Genomic DNA, 26312 nt, shown 5'->3' with positions numbered 1-26312 from the left:
GAAACCCTAAGCCAAGCAGGAGAAGAGAAATCATAAAGATCAGAGCAGAAATCAATGAAATAGAAACCAAAAAGACAATAGAGCAAATCAACGAAACTAGGAGCTGGTTCTTTGAAAGAATTAATAAAATTGATAAACCCCTGGCCAGAGTTATCAAAAAGAAAAGAGAAAGGACCCAAATAAATAAAATCATGAATGAAAGAGGAGAGATCACAACTAACACCAAAGAAATACAAACTATTATAAGAACATACTATGAGCAACTCTATGCCAACAAATTTGACAATCTGGAAGAAATGGATGCATTCCTAGAAACATATAAACTACCACAACTGAACAAGGAATAAATAGAAAGCCCGAACAGACCCATAACCAGTAAGGAAATTGAAACAGTCATTAAAAATCTCCAAACAAACAAAAGCCCAGGGCCAGACGGCTTCCCGGGGGAATTCTACCAAACATTTAAAGAAGAACTAATTCCTATTCTCCTGAAACTGTTCCAAAAAATAGAAATGCAAGGAAAACTTCCAAACTCATTTTATGAGGCCAGCATCACCTTGATCCCAAAACCAGACAAGGATCCCATCAAAAAAGAGAGCTATAGACCAATATCCTTGATGAACACAGATGCGAAAATACTCAACAAAATACTAGCCAATAGGATTCAACAGTACATTAAAAGGATTATTCACCACGACCAAGTGGGATTTATTCCAGGGCTGCAAGGTTGGTTCAACATCCGCAAATCAGTCAATGTGATACAACACATCAATAAAAGAAAGAACAAGAACCATATGATACTCTCAATAGATGCTGAAAAAGCATTTGACAAAGTACAGCATCCCTTCCTGATCAAAACTCTTCAAAGTGTAGGGATAGAGGGCACATACCTCAATATCACCAAAGCCATCTATGAAAAACCCACCGCAAATATCATTCTCAATGGAGAAAAACTGAAAGCTTTTCCCGCTAAGGTCAGGAACACGGCAGGGATGTCCATTATCACCACTGCTATTCAACATAGTACTAGAGGTCCTAGCCTCAGCAATCTGACAACAAAAGGAAATTAAAGGCATCCAAATCGGCAAAGAAGAAGTCAAATTATCACTATTCGCAGATGATATGATACTATATGTGGAAAACCCAAAAGACTCCACTCCAAAACTGCTAGAACTTATACAGGAATTCAGTAAAGTGTCAGGATATAAAATGAATGCACAGAAATCAGTTGCATTTCTCTACACCAACAGCAAGACAGAAGAAAGAGAAATTAAGGAGTCAATCCCATTTACAATTGCATCCAAAACCATAAGATACCTAGGAATAAACCTAACCAAAGAGGCACAGAATCTATACTCAGAAAACTATAAAGTACTCATGAAAGAAATTGAGGAAGACACAAAGAAATGGAAAAATGTTCCATGCTCCTAGATTGGAAGAATAAATATTGTGAAAATGTCTATGCTACCTAAAGCAATCTACACATTTAATGCAATTCCTATCAAAGTACCATCCATCTTTTTCAAAGAAATGGAACAAATAATTCTAAAATTTATATGGAACCAGAAAAGACCTCGAATAGCCAAAGGTATATTGAAAAAGAAAGCCAACGTTGGTGGCATCACAATTCCGGACTTCAAGCTCTATTACAAAGCTGTCACCATCAAGACAGCATGGTACTGGCACAAAAACAGACACATAGATCAATGGAACAGAACAGAGAGCCCAGAAATAGACCCTCAACTCTACAGTCAACTAATCTTTGACAAAGCTGGAAAGAATGTCCAATGGAAAAAAGACAGCCTCTTCAATGAATGGTGCTGGGAAAATTGGACAGCCACATGCAGAAAAATGAAATTGGACCATTTCCTTATACCACACACAACAATAGACTCAAAATGGATGAAGGACCTCAATGTGAGAAAGGAGTCCATCAAAATCCTTGAGGAGAACACAGGCAGCAACCTCTTCGACCTCAGCCGCAGCAACATCTTCCTAGGAACAACGCGAAAGGCAAGGGAAGCAAGGGCAAAAATGAACTATTGGGATTTCATCAAGATCAAAAGCTTTTGCACAGCAAAGGAAACAGTCCACAAAACCAGAAGACAACTGACAGAATGGGAGAAGATATTTGCAAACGACATATCAGATAAAGGACTAGTGTCCAGAATCTATAAAGAACTTAGCAAACTCAACACCCAAAGAACAAATAATCCAATCAAGAAATGGGCAGAGGACATGAACAGACATTTCTGCAAAGAAGACATCCAGATGGCCAACAGACACATGAAAAAGTGCTCCATATCACTCGGCATCAGGGAAATACAAATCAAAACCACAATGAGATATCACCTCACACCAGTCAGAATGGCTAAAATAAACAAGTCAGGAAATGACAGATGCTGGCGAGGATGCAGAGAAAGGGGAACCCTCCTACACTGTTGGTGGGAATGCAAGCTGGTGCAGCCACTCTGGAAAACAGCATGGAGGTTCCTCAAAATGTTGAAAATAGAACTGCCCTATGACCCAGCAATTGCACTATTGGGTATTTATTCTAAAGATACAAACGTAGTGATCCAAAGGGGCACGTGCACCCGAATGTTTATAGCAGCAATGTCCACAAAGCCAAACTATGGAAAGAACCTAGATGTCCATCAACAGATGAATGGATCAAGAAGATGTGGTATATATACACAATGGAATACTATGCAGCCATCAAAAGAAATGAAATCTTGCCATTTGCGACAACATGGATGGAACTAGAGCGTATCATGCTTAGTGAAATAAGTCAAGCAGAGAAAGAGAACTATCATATGATCTCCCTGATATGAGGAAGTGGTGATGCAACATGGGGGCTTAAGTGGGTAGGAGAAGAATCAATGAAACAAGATGGGATTGGGAGGGAGACACACCATAAGTGACTCTTAATCTCACAAAACAAACTGAGAGTTGCTAGGGGGAGGGGGTTTGGGAGAAGTGGGTGGGATTATGGACATTGGGGAGGGTATGTGCTTTGGTGAGTGCTGTGAAGTGTGTAAACCTGATGATTCACAGACCTGTACCCCTGGGGATAAAAATATAGGTTTATAAAAAATAAAAAATTTTAAAAAAAATTACAAAGACAAACAAAAGAGCAAAAACACAGTTTGAAGAAACAGAGCAAGAATCAAAACTACAGGGACACCTGGGTGGTTCAGTCAGTTGGGCGTCTGCCTCTAGCTCAGGTCATTATCCTGGGGTCTTGGGATCAAGCCCAGCATTAGACTCCCTGCTCCATGGGGGGCCCGCTTCTCCCTCTCCCTCTGCTCCACTACCCGCTTGTGCTTGCTCTCTTTCACAAATAAATAAAAAATATTTTTTTCAAATATTTTATTTATTTGACAGAGATCACAAGTAGGCAGAGAGGCAGGCAGAGAGAGAGAGGAGGAAGCAGGCTCTCCACTGAGCAGAGAGCCCGATGCAGGGCTCGATCCCAGAACCCTGGGATCATGGCCTGAGCCGAAGGCAGAGGCTTAAACCACTGAGCCACCCAGGTGCCCCATAATATTTTTAAAAAAGAATCAAAACTACACATGACAGGTATATTGGAAATATTAGACATGGAATTTAAAACAATGGTGATTAATATGCTCCGGGCTCTAATGGATAAAGAAGATGGCATTGCAATAGGAGGACTCTCATCCGGGCTCATCTCATGCCACAAACACGACTAGATAACTATCACATCATCCTAAATACTGCAGAAATTGACCAAAAGAGTGACAGAACAAACTTCACAACTAAAAGGAGAGAAGAGGCCACATCGAAGAAGGTAGGAAGTTTGGAAATGTGGTTTAGGGGAAAAAAGGATTATAGGAGCTAAGGAGGGGAAGGAGGCTGAAGAAGCAGCAGAATGAATTAATGACACAAGAAAAAAAATAACGGAAAATAATTAAGCTGAACAAAAGACAAAAAGAAGAATTACACAGCCCAAGAACAGGAGCACCTGGGTGGCACAGTTTGTTAAACAACTCACTCTTAGTTTCAGTGCAGGTCATGATCTCATAGTCATGGGAGCAGAGCCCCACATCAGGCTCTGCACTCAGCAGGGAGTCTGCTTGAGATCCCCCCTTCCCATCCCCTGTTCTCCCCTCACTTATGCTCTAAGATAAAATCTTTTTTAAAAGATAAAAAAAAATTAAAAAACAAGACTTATCAATATGCTCCCTACAAGAAACTAACTTCAGACCTGAAGACACATACAGACTAAAAGTAAACGGATGGAAGAATGTGCCACGCAAATGGAAGTGTCAGGGGTCATGGGAGGCATGGGTACCAATACATATATCAGACAAAATAGACTTCAAAGCAAAGACTATGGCAAAAAACAAAGAAGGACACTTGTGATGAGCACTGGGTATTGTATGTAAGTGATGAGTCACTAAATTCTACACCTGAAACTATTATTACGCTTTATATTTACTAACTTAAATTTAAATAAAAATTTGGAGAATTCAAAACAAAAGGATAATACATAATAAAGGGATCAATCTAACATGATGATATAACAACTGAAAGTACCTACCCACCCAACACAGAAGAACCTAAATACAAAAAACAAATATTAACAGACATAAAGATAGAGATTGATAGTAATATAATATTAAGGGCTTTAACACTCCACTTAACATCAGTGGAGAGATCATCCAGACAGGAAAAAAAAAAAAAAAAAAATCAATGAGGAAACAGTGGTTTTGAATGAATATTCAAATGAATAGGTCAGATGTACCTAAAAGACATACACAGAATATTCCACCCAAAAACAGCAGAGTTCACATTTTTTTCAAGTGCACCTGGAACATTCTCCAGGACAGATCATACGGTAGGCCACAAAACAATTTTCAATAATTTTGAGAAGATCAAAATCATATCAATCATCTTTTCTGACCACAATGCTACAAAACTAGCAATCAATTACAAGGAAAAACATCTGGAAAGAACACAAAAACAGTGAAACTAAACTACATGTTACCAAACAACAAATTGATTAATAAAGAAATCAAAGGAGTAAAAGTATTAAAAAAATAAAGAAATCAAGAGCAAATTGAAAAAATACTTGAAGACAAATAAAAATGAAAACAACAGTCCAGGAAGTTGAGGGAAAATGCTGGAAGAGTAGGGGACCCTTGTTTCATCTAGTCCCTTGAGTTCAGCTGCATAGCAATCAACTCATTCTGAACACCTATGAATTCAACCTAAGATCTAAGAAAAGAATCACTGCAATTTTACAAATAAAAAAGCAACCACTTTTTGCAAGGTAAGAGGTGCGGATAAGTGAATTTGAAGGGATATACTGGAAGATAAACCATGGGGATTAGAAGTCTTCATAATCTGACTATCAAAAAGTAATACAGCAGCTGGGCACAAAATCAGAACTTTTAGAATTCTGCTCCATTAAGGGACATCCCTGTCTAAAATGTGTTCAGGTGCCAAAGCAGGGCAGAATCCCAGGTGAGACAGTGGTCTCAGGATCCACAGGGTCACAAAAAGAACAGAGATGACTGAGTGTAGTGAGTTCCCAAGCACTGGAGCAGAGAAGCCAGCTACAATCAGGGAGCCCAGGAGTGGGCCTCACCTCCATGCTGCCATAAACCACAAACCCCAGCACAATTGGGCAACTACTCTCCAAGCAGGGAGACCCAACAAGTGGCAGAACCACGGGAAGAATCTCTTCCTTTCCCCAGAGAGGAGCCATGTGGGTGCACATTGCAGGAGTCTGCAGAATTTGGCCCCACACAAGAATGACTAACTGCTTTTCCCTGAGGGTGCAACTGAAGAGGGGGGTGGTCATAATTTTTCAGCTCTGGAGCTGGAAATCAGGACACCACCATTTTTACTTTCATCCTCTAAAGTGGCATGGGAAGCCTTCAGGGAACAAGACCACATATAGCAACCTGAAGCAGCTTACCCTGAGCTCAACTCCCTGTCAAGGTCAGTGCAACTCCTCCTAGGCAGACACACCTGAGAATCAGTGCAACAGACCCCTTCCCCAGAAACCAGCAGGAATATCAGGCTAATACCAAGTTTACAGATCACACAGAACTGAAAAACTCCACATAAGGTGAAAATAGTATAGCATTCAAGGTTTTTTCTCTTGATTCTTTAGTCTTTCAGTTTAGAATTATTTTTTCTTTTTCCCTTTCAACTAGTTTACTGTATGAACTTTTAAAAGTCTTTTTTAAATTTTAATTTTTACATTTACATTTTATAAGTATATTCATTTTTGGCTTCTTTCACTGTATTCAATTTTATTTTTTTGTACGTATGTATGTATGTATACATATATATGTATACATACATATATACACATAGAAACACACACACATAGAAGGTTTTCTTTCTTTACAGTTTTGGGATCTAGTGTCTTCTAACAGACCAAAATGCACCTGTAAGGATGCTGAGGAAAAGAGACAAAAACAATGACTGGATCATGAGGGAAGACTTCTAGAAATCAGTGATACCATAAAGCAAAATGGTATTAGAATAATTGGACTCCCAGAGGAAGAGGAAAGAGAAAGAGGGACAGAAGATACATGTAAGCAAATCATAGCTGAGAACTTCCCTAATGCAGAGAAGGAAACACACATTCAAGTCCAGGAGGCACAGAGAATCCCCATCAAAATCAATAAAAACAGATCAACACACAGCGTTATAATAGTGAAGCTTGCAAATTTCAGAACTTAAGAAAAAATCCTGAAACCAGCTAGAGACAGGAGGCCCTTAACCAGAGGTCCAACATTACACTGACAGGAGACCTAGTCACAGAGACCTGGTAAGCTGGAAAGAACCGGCATGATATATTCAAGGTACTAAATGAGAAAAACGTGTAGCCAAGAATGCTTTATCCAGCAAGACTGTCATTCAGAATGGAAGGAAAGAAAAAAGAGCTTCCAGAACAAACAAAAACTAAAAGAATTTGTGATCACTAAACCAGCCCCATTAGAATATATTTTTTAAGATTTTATTTATTTATTTGACAGACAGAGATCACAGGTAGGCAAAGAAGCAGGCAGAGAGAGAGGAGAAAGAAGGCTCCCCGCTGAGCAGAGAGCCCGATGCGGGGCTCGATCCCAGGACCTTGAGATCATGACCTGAGCCGAAGGCAGAGGCTTTAACCCACTGAGCCACCCAGGTACCCCAGCCCTATAAGAATATTAAACAGAATTCTGTAAGCAAATAGAGAGCCCAAAAGTAACATAGACCAGAAAGGAACAGAAATCATGAGAGACTCTGGACTCCAGGAAACAAACTGAGGATTACAGAAGGCGGTGGGAATGAAGTATGGGATAGCCAGGCCATGGGTATTAATTAAGGAGGGAATGTGTTGTGATGAGCACTGGGTATTATACACAACTAATAAATTCATTCTCATGATTCTTGTTATTTTTTTTGAAATACTAACCAGTTTAACTAGATGTTTAATACAACATATTCCAAAATAACTTTATAACTTGAAATTTTTCATACTTACACCTTTCTTTTTTTTTTTAATTTGTTTTTAAGATTTTATTTTTTCATTTGACAGAGATCACAAGTAGGCAGAGAGACAGACAGACAGACAGAGAGGGAGAAGCAGGCTCCCTGCCAACTAGAGAGCCCAATGTGGGGCTCGATCCCAGGACCTCAGGATCATGATCTGAGCCAAAGGCAGAGGCTTAACCCACTGAGCCATCCAGGGGCCCCTACCTTTGTTTATTTTTTTTAATATATAGATAGATAGATAGATGATTCAAGTTAGTCCTTTTTCCCCATTTGATACTATATATATATGTGTGTGTATATATATATATGTGTGTGTATATATATATGTGTGTGTGTATATATATATATATATATATATATATATGAACTTAGAACTGATATATATATCAGTTCTAATTTCTCTGTACTTCTAAAAAGTTGAGTCCTTTAACAAAGATAACAAGATACACCCAGGAAGACTGGAAATAACCTTCCTCATGCACATCGAGGTTTTTTAATCACCTTCCTGTCTTATTCTTTTTTTTTTTTTTTAAGATTATTTATTTATTTATTTATTAGAGAGAGATCACAAGTAGGCAGAGAGGCAGGCAGAGAGAGAGAGAGGAGGAAGCAGGCTCCCTGCTGAGCAGAGCGCCCGATGCGGGACTCGATCCCAGGACCCTGAGATCATGACCTGAGCCGAAGGCAGTGGCTTAACCCACTGAGCCACCCAAGCGCCACTTTCTGTCTTATTCTTTGTCAGTGTTTCTGTGTGTTTTTGTTTTTGTACTTTATAAATCTTATTCTTTTTGGCTGGGTTTTTCTTTTATCTCTCTCTCTTTTTCTCTTTTTTCTATTTTCTTTCTTTTTGATGGTGACATCCGATTCCTCCAAAAATATCCATGGTGCACCTTGCCTGTATCATGGTTGATATTTTCAGCTATACATCCTTTCAACCACCTCTCACCAAAATGACTAAGAGAAGGAACACCCAATAGAAGAAAAATTCAGAGACTGTGACCTCTGCCACAGAACTATTGGATATGCACATAACAATATGTTGGAAATTGAATTCAGGGTAACAATTATCCAGACAGTGGCTAGGTTGGAGAAGACCATTAGTGGCAACGTAGAATCTCTAAAGGCAGAAGTGAGAGTTGATCTGGCAGAACTTAAAAATGCTATCAATGAGATCCAATCTAATCTAAATACTCTTAACAACTAGGGTAAATGAAGTAGAAGATTGAATTAGTGATCTAGAAGACAAACAGATAGAGAAGAAGGGTCAGGAGGAGGCCTGGAACAAATAGTTGACAAGCCATGAAAACAGAATTAGGGATATAATTGATGCCATGAAACATTCCAATGTCAGAATTATAGAGAATCCCTAAGCGGATGGACAAAGAGAGAGAGAGAACAAATGAACTAGAAAATATAGTTGAACAAATCTGGATGAAAATTTCCCTAATCTGGGGAATGGAACAAGTGTTAGTGTCCTAGAGGCAGAGGACATCCCCCAAGATCAATGAGGGTAGAAAAACCTCCAGGCATGTGATTATGAAATTCATGAATTATAATTCAGAGAAGAGGTCTTAAGGGCAACTAGGGGGAAGAGATTCCTTGTGTACAGGGGGAGGACCATCAGAATAAAGTCAGACCTGTCCACAGAAATCCAGCAAGCCATAAAGGGCTGGCACGACATATTCAGGGCACTAAATGAGAAGAACACATAGCCAAGAACACTTAATCCATAAAGGCTGACATTCAGAATGGATAGAGAGATAAACAGCTTCCAAGATCAGCAAAGTTTCAAAGATTATGTGACCACCAAACTGGCACTACAAAGGGGGGTGGTATAAAAGCAGAAAGAACCCAAGAGTGACATAAACAGAAATTTACAGAGACAATCTACAGAAACAAGGACTTCACAGGCAACATGATGACAATAAAAACTTATCTTTCAAAAATCATTCTCAACATGAATGGCCTGAATGCTCCCATAAAATGGCACAGGATTGCAGACTGGATAAAACAACAGGACCCATCCATATGCTGCCTACAAGAGACACATTTTGAACCTAAAGATACATCCAGACTGAAAGTGAAGGGATGGAGAACCATATTTTGTGCCAACAGACCTCAAAAGAAAGCTAGGGTAGTGGTTCTCATATCAGATAAATTAAATTTTAAGTTAAGACTATAGTCAAAGATACAGAAGGATACTACATCATTCATAAAGGGTTTATCCACCAAGAAGATCTAACAATTTTAAATATTTATGCCCCCAACATGGGAGCAGCCAACTACATAAGCCAACTGTTAATCAAAATAAAAAATCATATTGGTAAGAATACATTAGTTGTAGGGGATCTTAACACGCCACTCTCAGCAACGGACAGATCACCTAAGCAGAAAATCAACAACGAAACAAGAGCTTTGAATGAAACTTTGGACCAGATGGACCCCATAGATATATACAGAACAGTCCACCCTAAAATAACACAATATTCATTTTTCTTGAGCACACATGAAACTTTCTCCAGAATAGCCTACATACTGGGTCACAAATTGGGTCTAAACCAATACCGAAAGATTGAGATTTTTTTTCCTGCATATTCTCAAACCATAATGCTTTGAAACTGGAACTCAATCATAAGAAAAAGTTTGGACAGAATTCAAACACTTGGAAGACAAAGATCATCCTGCTCAAAAATGTTTGGATCAACCAGGAAATCGAAGAACTTAAGCAATTCATGGAAACCAATGAGAATAAAGACACATCAGTCCAAAACCTATGGGATACAACAAAGGCAGATCTAAGGGGGAAATACATACCCATCCAAGCCTCACTCAAAAAAGCTGAAAAACCCTGAATACACAAACTCTCTTTACACCTTAAAGAACTGGAGAATTAACAACAAATTAAACCAACCCCACACACAAGAAGGGAAATAATTAAGATCAGAGAAGAGATCAAGGAATTAGAAAAGAGATCCAATAAAACACATCAACAAAACTGGTTCTTTGAAGGAATTAATAAGATCAATAAACCACTGGTCAAACTAATCCAAAAGAAAAGAGAAAGGACTCAAATTAATAAAATTATGAATGAAAGGGAAGAGGTCACAACTAATACCAAGGAAATAGAAACAATCATTAGAAATTATTATCAACAGTCATATGCCATTAAGTTAAACAACCTAGAAGGACTGGATGCATTCCTAGAAATATAAACTTCCAAGACTGAAACAGGAAGAAACTGACAAACTGAACAAACTGAACAGACCAATATCTAGTAATGACATTGAAGCACTAAACCTCCCCAAAAACAAGGCTCCAGGACCTGATGGATTCCCTGAGGACTTCCACTGAACATTTAAAGAAGATAATACCTATTCTCCTGAAGTTGTTTCAAAAAGTAGAAACATAAGGAAAACTTCCAGACTTTTTCTATGAAGCCAGCATTACCTTGATCCCCAAACGAGGAAAAGACCCCACCAAAAAAGAGAATTTCAGACCAATATCCGAGATGAATATGGATGCCAAGACTCTCAACAAAATCCTAGCTAATTGGATCCAATAGTATATTAAAAAGATTATCTACCATGACCAGGTGGGATTTATCCCTGGGACACATGGGTGGTTAAACATTCACAAATCAATTAATGGGATGTAACAAATCAGTAAGAGAAGAGAAAAGAACCACACGGTCCTCTCAATTGATGCAGAAAAAACATCTGACAAAATATAAAATCCTTTCCTGATTAAAACTCTTCAAAGTATAGGGATAGAGGGAACATTCCTCAACTTCATAAAATCCATCTATGAAAAACCCACAATGAACATCATTCTCAATGGGGAAAAGCTGAGAGTCTTCCCATTGAGATCAGGAACACAACAAGATTGCCTACTCTCACTGTTGTTCAACATAGTAGTAGAAGTCCTAGCAACAGCAATCAGAAAACAAATAGAAATAAAAGGTATTCAAATTAGCAAAGAAGTCAAACTCTCTCTCTCTTTGCAGATGACATGATACTTTATATGGAAAACCCAAAAGACTCCACCCCTGAATTACTAGAGCTCATACAACAATTCAGTAATGTGGCAGGATACAAAACAATGCACAGAAATTAGTAGCTTTTTTATACACTAACAATGAAACTATAGAAAGGGAAATTAGAAAATTGATTCCATTTACTATAGCACAAAAAACCATAAGATACCTTGGAATAAACCTAACCAAAGAGGTAAAGAATCTATACTCGAGGACCTACAGAACACTCATGGAAAAACTTGAAGACACAAAAAGATGGGAAAACATTCCATGTTCATGGATCAGAAGAATAAACATGGTTAAAATGTCTCTACTGCCCAGAGCAATCTATACTTTCAAATGCCATCCCAATCAAAATACTACCAGCATTTTTCAAAGTGCTAGAACAGACAATCCTTAGATTTGTATGGAACCACAAAAGTATCTGAATCACTAAGGAAATGCTGAAAAAGAAAAACAAAGCTGGGGACTCACACTGCCTGATTTCAAGCTATATTACAAAGCTATAGTACTGGCATAGTACTGGCACAAAAACAGATGCATTGACAAATGGGACAGGATAGAGAGCCAAGATATGGACCCGCAACTCTATGGTCAAATAATCGTCAAAAAAGCAGGAAAAAAATATCCAGTGGAAAAAAGTCTTTTCAATAAATGGTGCTGGGCAAGTTGGACAGCTATATATAGAAGAATGAAACTTGACCATTCTCTTACACCATACGCAAAGATAAACTCAAAATGGATTAGGAGACTTCAATGTGAGACAGGAGTCCATCAAAATCCTAGAGGGGAACATAGGCAATAAACTCTTCAACATCGGCCACAGCAACTTCTTTCAAGACATGTCTCCAAAGGCAAAGGAAACAAGAGCAAAAATGAACTTTTAGGACTTCATCAAGATCAAAAGCTTCTGCACAGCAAAGGAACAGTCAAGAAAACAGAGAGGCAACCCACGGAATGGGAGAAGATATTTGCAAATGACACTATAGACAAAGGGTTCATAGCCAAGATCTATAAAGAACTCCTCAAACTCAACATACACAAAACAGATAATCACATCAAAAAATGGGCAGAAGACACGAACGAACACTTCTCCAGTGAAGACAAACAAATGGCTAGCAGACACATGAAAAAATATTCATCATCATTAGTCAAGAGATTCAAATCAAAATCACATTGAGATACGACCTTACACCAGACAGAAAGGTAAAAATTGACAAGACAGGGAACAACAAATGTTGGAGAGGTTGTGGAGAAAGGGGAACCCTTCCACACTGTTGGTAGGAATGCAAGATGGTGCATCCACTTTGGAAAATAGTGTGGAGATTCCTCAAAAAATTAAAAATAGAGCTACCCTATGACCCTGCGATTGCACTACAGGGTATTTACTCCAAAGATACAGATGTAGTGAAAAGAAGGGCCATAGGTATCCCAATGGTCATAGCAGCAATGTCCACAATAGTCAAACTGTGGAAAATCCAAGACTTTAACAGATGAATGGATAAATTAAGATGTGGTCCATACATACAATAAAATATTACTCAATCATCAGAAAGGATGAATACCCAACTTTTGTATCAACATGGACAGGACTGAGGAAATTATGCTGAGTGAAATAAGAGAAAGTCAACTATCATACGGTTTCACTTACTTGGGGAACAAAAGAAATAACATGGTGGACATTAGGAGAAGGAAAGGAAAAGTAAATTGGGGGAAGTCAGAGGGGGAGATGAACCATGAGAGACTATGAGAAATAAACTGAGGATTTTTGTGGGGGATGGGTGAGTCTGGTGGTGGGTATTAAGGAGGGCACATATTGCACGGAGCACTGGGTGTTGTACATAAACAGTGAACCTTGGAACACTGCATCAAAAACTAATGATGTATTTTATGGTGATAAAATACTAATGATGTATTTTTGGTGACTAACAACACAATTTAAAAAAGGGAAACAATCAAAAAACCTAAAAGGCAACCTACGTATGGGAGAAAATATTTTCAAATGACATATCCTATAAAGGGCTAGTAGCTAAGATCTACAAAGAACTTATCAAACTCAACACCCCCCAAAAACAAACAATCCAATAAAGAAATAGACAGAAGATAGAACAGATATTTATCCAAAGAAGACATACAAATGGCCAACAGACACATGAAAAAACACTCTACATCACTTGGAATCAGGGAAATACAAATTAAAACCACAATGAGATACCACTTCACAACATTCAGAACGACTAAAATTAACAAGTCAGGAAACAACAAATGTTTGCAAGTATGTGGAGAAAGGGAAACCCTCTTACACTGTTGGTAGAAATACAAACTGGTACCACCATTCCAGAAAACAGTATGGAGGTTCCTCAAGAAGCTAAAAATAGAGCTACCTTATGACCCACAAATTGCACTAGTGGTATTTACCCCAAAGACACAAACATAGTGATCTGAAGGAGCACCTGCACCCCAATGTTTATAGCAGCAATGATGGAGAGAGCCAAGATGTCTGTGGATGGATCAATGTGCAAAGAAGATGTGGTATATACACACAATGGAATATTAGGAAGTCATCAGAAAGGATGAAATACTACCATTTACAGTGACATGGATGGAACTGGAGGGTATTATGCTACACGAAAAATATCAGAGAAAGACAATTATCATATGGTTTCACTCATATGAAGAATATAAGAAAGAGTGCAGAGGATCATAAGGGAAGAATGGGAAAAATGGAATGGGAAGAAATCAGAGAAGGAGACAAACCATGAGACACTCATAACTAGGAGGAAGAATCTGAGGATTGCTGGAGGGGTGGTGGGTGGGAGGACGGGCTAACTGGGTGAGGGGAATTAAGGAAGGCCTATGATGTGATGAGCACTGGCTGTTCTGTACAACTGATGAATTACTGAACTCCACATCTGAAACTAATGATGTACTATATTTTGATTAATTTGAGATAAATTAAAAAAAACACACACAACAGTCCAAAATCTCTGGGACAAAAGCAGTTCTATGAGGTAAGTTTATAGGTATAACTGGCCTACCTCAAGAAACAAACAAAAGAGAGTCCAAATCTTGGTTTCAGCTCAAGTCATGATCTCAGGGTCTGAGCCCAATGTTGGGGTCTACTCCTAGCACAGAGTCTGCTTGAGATTCTCTCTTTCCCTCTCCTCTGCCCTATCCCCACTTGCATTCTCTCCTTCTAAAATAAATAAATTTTTTAAAAAATAAATCTCAAGTAAACAACCTAGGCTTAACACCTAAAGGAGCTGGAAAGAAAGTACAAAGCCAGTAGAAGGATATAATAAAAACTAAAACAGAAATAATGAAACAGAATCTTAAAAAATATATATCTAGAAATGTCAATGGAACCAAAGCTAGTTATTTTAAAAAAGAAATGAGATTGACAAACTTTGGCCAGACTCCAAGAAAAAAAAAAAAATAGAGGACTCAAATAAATAAAACCAGAAATTAAAGAATAGAAATAACAACGAACACCAGGAACTACAATAGATTGTAAGAGAATATTATGAAAAATTATATGCCAACAAATTGGACAACCTAAAAGATGCTGATAAATTATTTTTTTTTAAATCTTCACAAACTTAATCAGGAAGAAATAGAAATTTTGAACATACTGAATATTAGCAATGAAACTGAATCAGTAAGCAAAAAACTCCCAACAAACAAAAGTCCAGGCTTCACAGGTTAATCTGCCAAATATTTAAAGATCAGTTAATACCCATTCTCAAACCATTCCAAAAAAATAGAAAAGGAAAATTTCCAAATCTTTTCTATGAGATTAGCATTACCCTGATAATAAAACCTAATAAAGACACCACACACACAAAAAAGATAACTGCAAGCCAGTATCTCTGATGAACATAGATGTAAAAATCCTCAACAAAATATTAGCAAACCAAATCCAACAATACATTTAAAAAATCATTCACATTGATCAAGTGGGATTTATTCTTGATATGCAGGGGTGGTTCAATATTTGCAAATCAATCAAAGTGATCACACCACATCAACAAGAGAAAGGATAAAAACTGTATCACCACTTCTGTAGATGCAGAAAAAGCATTTGACAAAGTACACAAAGCCATTTGTGATAAAAACCCTCAACAAAGTAGGCTTAGAGGGAACATTATCTCAACATCATAAAAGCCATATATGAAAAATCCACAGCAAACATCATACTCAAAGGTGAAAACCTGAAAACGTTTCCTCTAAAATCAGAAACAAGACAAGTATGTCCACTCACTACTTTTATTCAACGTAGTCCTAGAAGCCCTAACCACAGCAAGCAGACAATAAAAAGAAATATGAAGCATCCAAATTGGTTGGAAAGAAGTGAAACTTTCACTATTTGCAGATGACATGATACCATAGACAGAAAATCCTGAAGACTTCACCAAAAAACTACTAGAATGGATATATTAATTCAGTAAGGACAGAGGATAAAAAATATACAGAAATCTGCTGCATTTCCATACACTAATAATAAAAATAGCAGAAAGAGAATTAAGAAAGCAAACCTATTTACAATTGCACCAAAAAGAATAAAATACCAAAGAATAACCAAGGAGAAGGAGGTGAAAGACCTGTACCCCAAAACTCTAAGACATTGATGAAAGAAACTGAAGAGGATACAACAAAAGACATTCCATGCTCCTGAACTAAAATAATTAATATTATTAAAACATCCATGCTACCCCAAGCTATCTATATATTCAATGTAATCCCTATCAAAATACCAATAGTATTTTTAACAGAACCAGAACAAGCAATTCTAAAATTTGAATGAAACTACAAAAGACCCTGAAGAGTCAAAGCAATCTTGAAAAAGAACAACAAAGCTGGAGGTATCACAATCCCAGATCTCAAGATACACTACAAAACTGTAGTAATCAAAATAGTATGGTACTGACATAAAAACAGACACATAGATCAATGGGACATAATAGCCCAGAAATAAACCCACACACATATAATCAACCTATACCAAAGGAGATAAGAATATAATAATGGGAAAAAGTCTCTTCAATAAATGGTGCTGGGAAAACTGAACAGCAACATTTAAAAGAATGAAATTAGACAACTTTCTTACACCAAACACAGAAATAGACTCAAATGGATTAAATACCTAAATGTGAGTCTTGAAACCATAAACTTCCTAAGTGAAAACACAGGCAGTAACCTCTTGGACATTGTCCTCAGCAACATTTTTTTTTTTACTTAGTTTCAAAGGTAAAATTTAGTGATCCATCAGTTGCATATAACACCCAGTGCTCAATACATCAAGTGATCTCCTCAATGCCCATCCCTTCTCCCATCCCACCCCTTCCCTCCAGGAACCCTCAGTTTGTCTCCTAGAGTTCAGCATCTTATGGTTTGCTTCCCTCTCAATTTTCATCTTATTTTTCCTTCCCTTCCCCTATGTTCATCTGTTTTATTTCTTAAATTCCATGTATGCATGAAATCATACGGTACTTGTCTTTCTCTGACTGACTTATTTCACTTGGCATAATACCCTCTAGTTCTATCCACATCATCTCAGCAACATATTTATGCATGTATCTCCTTAGGCAAGGGAAGCAAAAGCAAAAATAAACTATTGGAACTACACCCAAATAAAAAGGTTCTGTACAACAAAGGAAACAATCAATAAAACAAAAAGGCAACCTATTGAATAGGAGATGATATCTGCCAATGACATGTCCAGTAAGGAGTTAATATCTAAAGTATAAAAGAACTTACACAGCTCAACATGGAAAAAAATATCCAATTAAATAATGAGTAGAAGATCTGGGGCACATGGGTGGCTCAGTCAATGAAGCATCTGATTATTAGTTTCAGCTCAGGTCATGATCTCAGGATCCTGAGATTGAGATCCAAGTTGGGTTTACTTCTCAGTGTGGAGTCTGCTTGAGATTCTTTCCCTCTCCTCCTCCCTCCCCATCTGCTCCTCCTCCCCCTACTCATTCTCTCATATAAATAAAATCTTTTTTAAAAATGAGCACAAGACCTAAAAACACATTTTTCTGAAAAAGACATACAGATGACCAACAGACACTTGAAAAGATGCTCAACATCACTAATCATCAGGGAAATGCAAATCAAAATCACAACAAGGTTTTACCTCACACCTGTCAGAGAATGGCTAAAATCAAAAAGACAACAAATAACAAGTGTTGGCAAGGATGTGGAGAAAAGGGAACTCTCAAGCACTGTTGCCAAGAATGTAAATTGGTGCAACCACTGTGGAAAACAGTATAGATATTCCATCATAAATTAAAGATAGCATTACCATAAAATCCAGCAATTCCACTTCTGGATATATACTCAAAGAAAACAAAAAGACTAATTCAAAAAGATATATGTATCCCTATGTTTGTTGCAGCATTGTTTACAATAACCAAGATATGGAATGGGAGATATATATATATATACATATATATATATATATATGTATATATATATCACACATACATATACATACATATATATATAATGGAATATTACTCAGCCATATAAAAAAGAATGAGATCTTGCCATGTTTGACAACATGGATGAAACTAGAGGGTAGTATACTAAATGAAATAGAGTGAGACACAGAAAGACAAATACCATATGAGTTCACATATATATGTGAAATCAAAAAGCAAAACAAACAAAAAACAGACTGTTAAATACAGATAACAAACTCAATGGCTGCTAGAGAGAAGGTGGGTGAAGGGAGATGGGTAAAAAAAAAGGCGATTAAGAAGTACAAACTTCCATTTATAAAATAAGTAAATCATGGAGATAAAAAGAATAGCATAGAAAATATAGTCAATTATATTGTAGTAACGTTGTTTGGGGACCACACTTTGTTTGGGGACTGCACTCATGGTGAACCCTGAATACTGTATAGAATTACTGAATCATTACATTGTACATCTGAAATATAATACTGTATATTAATTATACTTTGATTAAAAAATAAAAATAGAAACATACAGTATGTACAGCAAGACAGACTTTAATGGAGAACTGGAATTTGAAATAATTTAAAAAATGGCTATTTTAGAAGGAAAAAAATATGATTAATCCAAAATAAAGAATTCTGTAGGTAGGTTTAAAAGCAAATTAAACAAAGAAGATGTGGTACATATATACAAGGGAATATTATTCAGCTATCAGAAACAATGAACATCCACCATTTACATCAACATGGATGGAACAGGAGGGGATTATGTTAAGTGAGTTAAGTCAAGTAGAGAAAGACAATTATCATGTGGTTTCACTCATATATGGAACATAAGCAGTAGCACAAGGGACCAAAGAGGAAGGGAGGGAAATCCAAATGGGGAGAAATCAGAGAGGGAGATGAACTATGAGAGACTATGGGACCCCAGAAAATAATCTGAGGGTTTCACTGGTTGGGGGAGGTGAGTAACAGGATGATAGGTACTGAGAAGGGCACATGTTGTGATGAGCACTGGGTGTTTTACTTAACTAATGAATCACTGAACACAACATCAAAAACTAATTATGTACTATACAGTAGCTAACTGAACATAATACAAAAAACTAAATAAATAAAAGCAAATTAGACACAGAAGAAGGCAGGATTATGAAACAGGTTAATAGATCTCCAAAATGAAACAGAAAAAAAGAGTAAGATACATATAGGACATAATAAATGAATACAACTTAAATGTTACATAAATGTAACTTAAATGAATACATTTCAGTGCTTATGAGTCTGCAGAATCTCACAGAATTGGTTACTTACTGCCAGTAAATTACTTCCAGTTTTATATGATAAGATTAAATATCCATTCATCCTAATATCTATTTGACTACTAGGTACATAGCAATATGCTAGACACTGAGTTGAGTTACATAGATATTTAATGGACACAGTCCCTACCTGCAAGACACCCTTAGTCACAGATGACTAATGGTTAAGCCATTCTTAAGAATAAGGAGCTCATTGGAATTCAGGCAAAATATTTGGATTCGAGGTAAAAGGCTCCTCCTTCTGCGTAGAGGAAGTAGTGAAAGTATGATGGGGACATAGAAAGAATGGAAAATGTAGGGGAAGTTCATTTTGTGATGTCTAGAGCATAGGATATATTAATAATTGTAAGATCAAATGAGCAGGCATAGTTTCACAGGAACTAGATAATTATTTGTCATATGCAAAAGAGGATTTTTTAAGAGAAAAGTTACAAATATCACAAAATCCGTATGATGCTCTGAAAGGTGCACAGTGTTTCATAAGTGTATTATGCCTTCCAAGTGCCTTAAACAAGTTTAAAAAATCTTCAGTAAGATACTCCTAATTGACATTCAAGATTCTTCATAATTTGATCCATTCTTTTCCAGTCTCACCTACTGAGTTCTCTAACAAAGACATACCAACCAGTGTTTCACATAGAAACTTTGACAGTTCTAGGGCTTGCACAAGGTATTTCTTCTGCCTACATTCTCCCTTCCAATTCACTGTCTAGAAAAGCTTTAATCAAAGATTTAGTTCAAAAGCAATTTTCCCTAATGCCTTTCCAAATGTCTTGCTCCAGGAACACTCACTTACTCTATAATGTTCCAGTGTATTCAGTCATTCATGAAACAGTTGAGTGTCCTGTGTGCCATGTACTGTTCTAGGCACCTGGAATGCATCAGTAAACAAAAAGAAAAACAAATCCTTGTTTTCTTGGAGTATTTTGTTGTAATTCTAAAGAAGCGGGGAATATGGAAAAGTGAAAAGAAGAGCACATGTACAATGAAAAAGTTCCCTAAGTGACTCTATTACACCCCTTCTCCAACTGATCCAAACCAAGTTGAGAATTACAGCACTGGAAAACATTACAACAAAACTACAATGAAAGCCAACATTTTAAATATAATAAGGGTAATACATAAGACTCATTATTATATTTTCTTATGTAAATTCTTACTTGTCTTTTCCTCTAATTGATTAACTTTATCTCTGGATTCCTCTAGCAGAAATATTAAATCTTTCATTTTATTTTCTTTCTCAGTATTTTGGAGCAATAGCAGTGATACCTAAAATGAAATATATAAGTAATACATTAGAGATATGAAAAATTACACATGACACCTTAGCAATTACCACCACCTATGATTATTTTATGTACTTGTTTCTGTGCTTTTTAGCTAATTGTGCAAGGGCATTTAGTATATTCTTGCACAATGTTCATTCAAAAAATGTTTAAACTAATGTGATCTACCCAATATTATAAGGTTCATTTTAAGTTAGAACTTAGAAGATATATAATAAAATTTATTTTTTCATTTATTCCATAAATATTATGGAGCACCTCCTCTGTTCCACAAACCAAAGTATTGAATATACAGAGATGAGGGAACTTAAAGAAAAACAGAGCCTAGGGAATGTTCCAGAACATTAGGTGGGAAGCGGAGCAGCAGCAGCTGCCTGAGCTCTGCCCACCAATGCACTCCTTCCCGCTCCTCCACACTGACCTCAACATGCTCACTAGCTTTAGAAAATGGTGACAGAAACAACTTACTATGATGGTTTGGGGGTCAAACCCAATGCCAACCAAGAACTAAAAAAGGCTTACAGGAAACTGGTCTTGAAGTACCATCCTGAGAAGAATCTAAAGGAAGGGGAAAAGTTTAAACAGATTTCTCAAGCTTATGAAGAACTCTCTGATGCAAAGAAAAGGGAAGTATATGACAAAGGAGGAGAGCATACAGTTAAAGAAGGTGGAGCTGGTGGTGGTTTTGGCTTCCCCATGGACATCTTTGATATGATTTTTGGAGGAGGAGGAAGACTGCAGAGAGAAAGAAGAGGTAAAAATGTTGTACATCCGCTCTCAGTAATCTTAGATTTACATAATGGTGCTACAAGAAAACTAGCTCTGCAAAAGAATGTGATTTGTAACAAATGTGAAGACTGAGGTGGTAAGAAAAGAGTAGAACGTTGTCCCAATTGTGGAGGTACTGGAAAGCAAATAATAATAACAATTTATCACATAGGACCTGGAATGGTTCAGCAAATTCAATTTGTATGCATGGAGTGCAAGGGCCATGGGTAACAGATCAGTCCTAAAGACAGATGTGAAAGCTGCAATGGAAGGAAGATAGTTTGAGAAAGATTCTAGAAGTTCATACTGACAAAGATTTGAAAGATGGCAAGATAACATTCCATGGTGAAGGACACCAAGAACCAGGACTGCAACAAGGAGAAACTATTATTGTTTAAGGTCAGAAGGACCACATTGCCTTTACTCAGCAAGAAGACCTTTCCATGTGCACAGGCATATTGCTGATTGAAGCACCCTGTGGCTTTCCAAAGCCAATATCTATTTTTGACAACCAAACCATCATCATCACCTCTCATCCAGGTCAGATTTTCAGGTATGGAGCTATCAAGTGTGTGCTAAATGAAGGCATGCCAATTTATCATAGACCATATGAGAAGAGTTGCCTAATCATCAAATTTAAGGTAAACTTTCCTGAGAATGCCTTCTCTCTTTGCTGGAAAAACTCCTACTTGAGAAGAAGGAAGTAGAAGAGACTGATGAAACGGACTAGGTAGAACTGCTGGACTTAGATCCAAATCAGGAGAGACAGTGCCATTACAATGGGGATGCATAGGAGGATGGTGAACATCATCATAGGGGTGGTGTTCAGTATCAGACCTCTTAATGGGGCCAGTGAATAACACTGCTGGCATTTTACATGCTGTAGTGAATGAGTGATGGAGTATAATCATAGTCACTACTGCTATTGCTTTTGTTTTAATATTCAACCATAGTAGTGTTTTTAAAGTTAAATGAAGAATAAATTCAAATATAAAAGTTCTGACTTTGCCCTGTATATGAGGACTTCAATGTGCAAGAAAATTTAATACTTGTAAAAACTATTTTTAAAAAAATTCTCATTAACATTTGTTAGGCCATACCTTGTAACAGATTTCAGCTCTATATATATTGAAACAGCTCAAACTGAAATGTTAGGTGTGTGTATTGACTTCAGTATATGACCCTTAATTGCTGAGCTATGAAGTTAAAATTTGTATTTAATTGACAATCAAAGAACGTAATTTGTAGAGAAGTGTTGGTCTGTAGTTAAGTGGGATTCATCATGATGCCTCTGCATTTATTCTATGGTCTCAACTGTTACTTGAAGATGGTCTGCACTTGTAGAACTGCATTCCCTTCTTCTGTGCCATCTGTTTTTTTAATACATAAATCAGTCCTGATTACACTTTTTTCCTTCTCTTTGGACTATGATAAGCTTCAGAGAAGTGACTTTAGGAGAAGGGTAACTTAGAGTGGAGAGACATTAATGTGGAGAAGTTAATTTGCATGTATGAGACAGGAAAGTGTTTTTTAAGTTATATTACAGCCTTACTTTAAACCATTTAACTTATGCTCTTAAGTAACTAATTTAATGTTATAGTATAGCAAATTATGATGAATAGCTTTAATTTTATTTTTAAAAGTCATGTTCATAAGATTAAATAAAACAACAACAATAACAACAAGCCCTCAGAACCTAGACCAGGAGACAAACAACTATACTTGAATATTATTAGTTACAGGACAAAAATATATGAATCAGGAAAACAATTACCTCGGTCTTAGGGGATGTAATAAAAAATTAATCCTTCTCAGAGTACTGAACTGAGTCTTGATAGTCCAGTAGAAATTAAATCAAGCAAACCCAGAAAAATGAATATTCTAACTTGTGTAAGACAAAAAATCAAGAGATCATGCCACATTTAGAGAAGCGAAAATATTCAGATGATTAGAATATACAGTCCAAGGGCACCTGGGTGGCTTAATTGTTAAGCATCTTCCTTCAGCTCAGGGCATGATACCGGGGTCCTAGGACAGAGCCCAGCATCAGGCTCCCTGTTCAGCACGAAGCCATCCTCTCCCACTCCCCCTGCTTGTGTTCCCTCTCTGTGTCTCCCTCTGTCAAATAAATAAATAAAATCTTTTAAAAAATAATAAGAATATAGAATCCATGTGAAGAAAAAGGTAAAAAACAAAAAGACAAGCTGAAGACTTCCAGATTCAAGATGACAGAAAAACCTCACTGCCCTATTTTCATCTGCCCATGCACCCAGAACCCAAAAAAGTTTAGCACTTCCCTCTACTTTTGTGTTCTTTATAATACACACAATTTTAACTTTTAAAAACACCTTCTTTCAGAAACTAGTTTAAAATTTCAGCTAAAATATAGAAAACTGTTAACTCATTCAAAAGATCCAAACGTAACATATAAATTTAACCAAACTTGAAGAAAACTCTATCTTCTCTGTACTTTGAATTAACTTTTTAAGTAGACAATCTTGTTATCTATCATTACACAGTATCCTGTGCCAAATCAAAGAAGAAAAACTCTGAAAAAATAGGTAGGAAAGAAGAAGAGGATTCCTTTCTATGAATCATTTTCCATTGGAAAGCACCGAACTTCAAACTGATAAATTTGTCACAGTAAAAACCTGGTATTCTTGTGAATAACAAAGAACATAGACTCATTATTTTCCAATTTTAAACTATATGACAAATAGAAGTGAAAGAACATTTTAGTTCCCCATCAATGGTGTCATGAATAGTAAGTGCATTTCAAAATAGACTGCAAAGTGTGGATTAAGTGGTCAATGATCATCATCTTTACAGTTTATAAGGTTTTTATCTGAACAAAAGTTAATTATTTTTGTAACAATGACCTATTTAAATACTGTAGAAAATTCACTGATTTTTTTTAAATGCTGGTATTCAGTGCATGCCTGTTTGAATCAGTGGAAATTAATTCTGCTAGGCAAAAGGCTGTATGTTTGATATGTAGAATACTAAAATTCTCTTATAGAAATTTATCATGCAGTCAGCAAGTAGACTTCTTTTGAAATTTTAAGTATTTTATGAGTTAGTAAATATAAAAAATACAAAGCTGATTTTTTTAAAAATACCTGTTTTTCCTTGTCATTTACTTCCTTCTTGTATTCCTCTTCAAGGTGCTGGATTTTTTCATAATCTTCTTTCACTTTAAAAATGAAAGAAGATAGGATTGGGAGGGAGACAAACCATAAGTGACTCTTAATCTCACAAAACAAACTGAGGGTTGTTGGGGGGAGGGGGTTTGGGAGAAGGGGGTGGTATTATAGACATTGGGGAGGGTATGTGTTTTGGTGAGTGCTGTGAAGTGTGTAAACCTGGTGATTCACAGACCTGTACCCCTGGGGATAAAAATATATGTTTATAAAAAATAAAAAATTATATTAAAAAAAAATAAATAAAGCAGCTATACTTTAATAATTTAATATAATTAGATAACAACAAAATTTAAAGCTTCTGGTATTTTATTTCACCTCTTTATTTATCTAGATACTAAGCCTCAAAGGTTTCTAACAAGCTTAACTGCTATTTTCTTGCTACTAACTTTCTTTTGAGTAAAGTAGTGAATTTTTAAAACATCAAAGTAGAATAAAATTCTATACTTTTTACAATAGTACATATGTAAGAGTTTATTCTTTATAACACGCTAATCTGAAACAATGCATTTTAAATGTATATATATAGTTGGCCCTTAAACATTAGGGGTGCTGACCACTACCATAGCTGAAAATTCACATGCAACTTTTGACTCCCCAAAAACTAAACTAATAGCCTACTGTTAACCAGAAGTCTTACCTGTAACATAAAGTTGCTTAACACACATTTTGAACATCATACATATTATAAGCTATAATCTTACAATAAAGTTAGAAATAAGAAAGTTTTTTGTAAGATTTTTATTTATTTATTGACAGACAGAGATCACAAGTAGGCAGAGAGGCAGGCAGAGAGAGAGGAAGGGAAGCAGGCTCCCTGCCAAGCAGAGAGCCTGATGTGGGGCTTGATCCCAGGATCCTGGGATCATGACCTGAGCCAAAGGCAGAGGCTTTAACCCACTGAGTCACCCAGGAGCCCCAGAAAAAAAAAAAATATTAAGAAAATCATAAAGAAAATACATTTACAGTACTGTGATTTATTAAAAAAAAATCCAAATATAAGTGGGCCTGCACTGTTCAAACCCATGTCGTTAAAGTGTCAACTTAGACATGAAACTTTACCAAAAAAAAAGTAAAAATAAGACCAAATCACACTTCTAAAAAATAAAGTACAAATCATAGTAAGTTTAGTTTCAGGTAAAATGTAGCTTTGAAGCCAAAAGGCTATTTTCAATATGTATCAATTACTTTCTACATTCCACAAGATTTTGAGGGGCTTACAAAACCACAAAGAATACAAAATTCACAAAGAATACAAAATTTGAAAGAGTTGGGGCATCAAACTGAAGCTGTGAAAACATTAAAAGAATCTAATAAATCTCCATCAACAGATGAATGGATAAAGATGTGGCATACACACACACACACACACACACACACACACACAGTGGAATACTATGCAGCCATCAAAAAAACCAATCTTGTCATTTGTGATGACATGGATGGAACTAGAGGGTATTATGCTAAGTGAAATAAGTCAATCAGAGAAAGTCAATTATCATTATGATATCACTGATATGAGGACTGAGAAATAAGACAAAGGATCACAGGGGAAGGGAGGGAAAAACAAAACAAGATGAAATCAGAGAGGGAGACAAATCACAAGAAACTCTTAATCTCAGGAAACAAACTGAGGGTTGCTGGAGCGAAGGGGGATTGGAGGAATGGGATGGATGGGTGATGGACATTGAGGAAGGTCTTTGGTATGGTGAGTGCTGT

General features: G+C 36.6%; 1 protein-coding gene and 1 pseudogene across 3 annotated transcripts in view; one reads left to right on the top strand and one right to left on the bottom strand.

The window, feature by feature from the left end:
• SYCP1 (synaptonemal complex protein 1) overlaps positions 1–26312 on the bottom strand; it is a 137312-nt gene that overhangs the window by 83248 nt on the left and 27752 nt on the right. For all 3 annotated transcript variants that reach the window (XM_059137436.1, XM_059137437.1, XM_059137439.1), the window contains exons 11-12: positions 24513–24586; positions 20500–20608 (exon numbers count right to left, since the gene is read on the bottom strand). In XM_059137436.1, coding sequence (XP_058993419.1) covers positions 20500–20608; positions 24513–24586 — 183 coding nt within the window. The remainder of the gene's footprint in view (positions 1–20499; positions 20609–24512; positions 24587–26312) is intronic.
• Positions 21073–22237, top strand: LOC131809938 (dnaJ homolog subfamily A member 1-like; annotated as a pseudogene).

This window comes from Mustela lutreola, chromosome 10 (genome assembly GCF_030435805.1).
Source record: "Mustela lutreola isolate mMusLut2 chromosome 10, mMusLut2.pri, whole genome shotgun sequence".
In the NCBI taxonomy this organism is placed as follows: domain Eukaryota; kingdom Metazoa; phylum Chordata; class Mammalia; order Carnivora; family Mustelidae; genus Mustela; species Mustela lutreola.
This window is presented reverse-complemented; position numbering and strand designations above follow the sequence as displayed.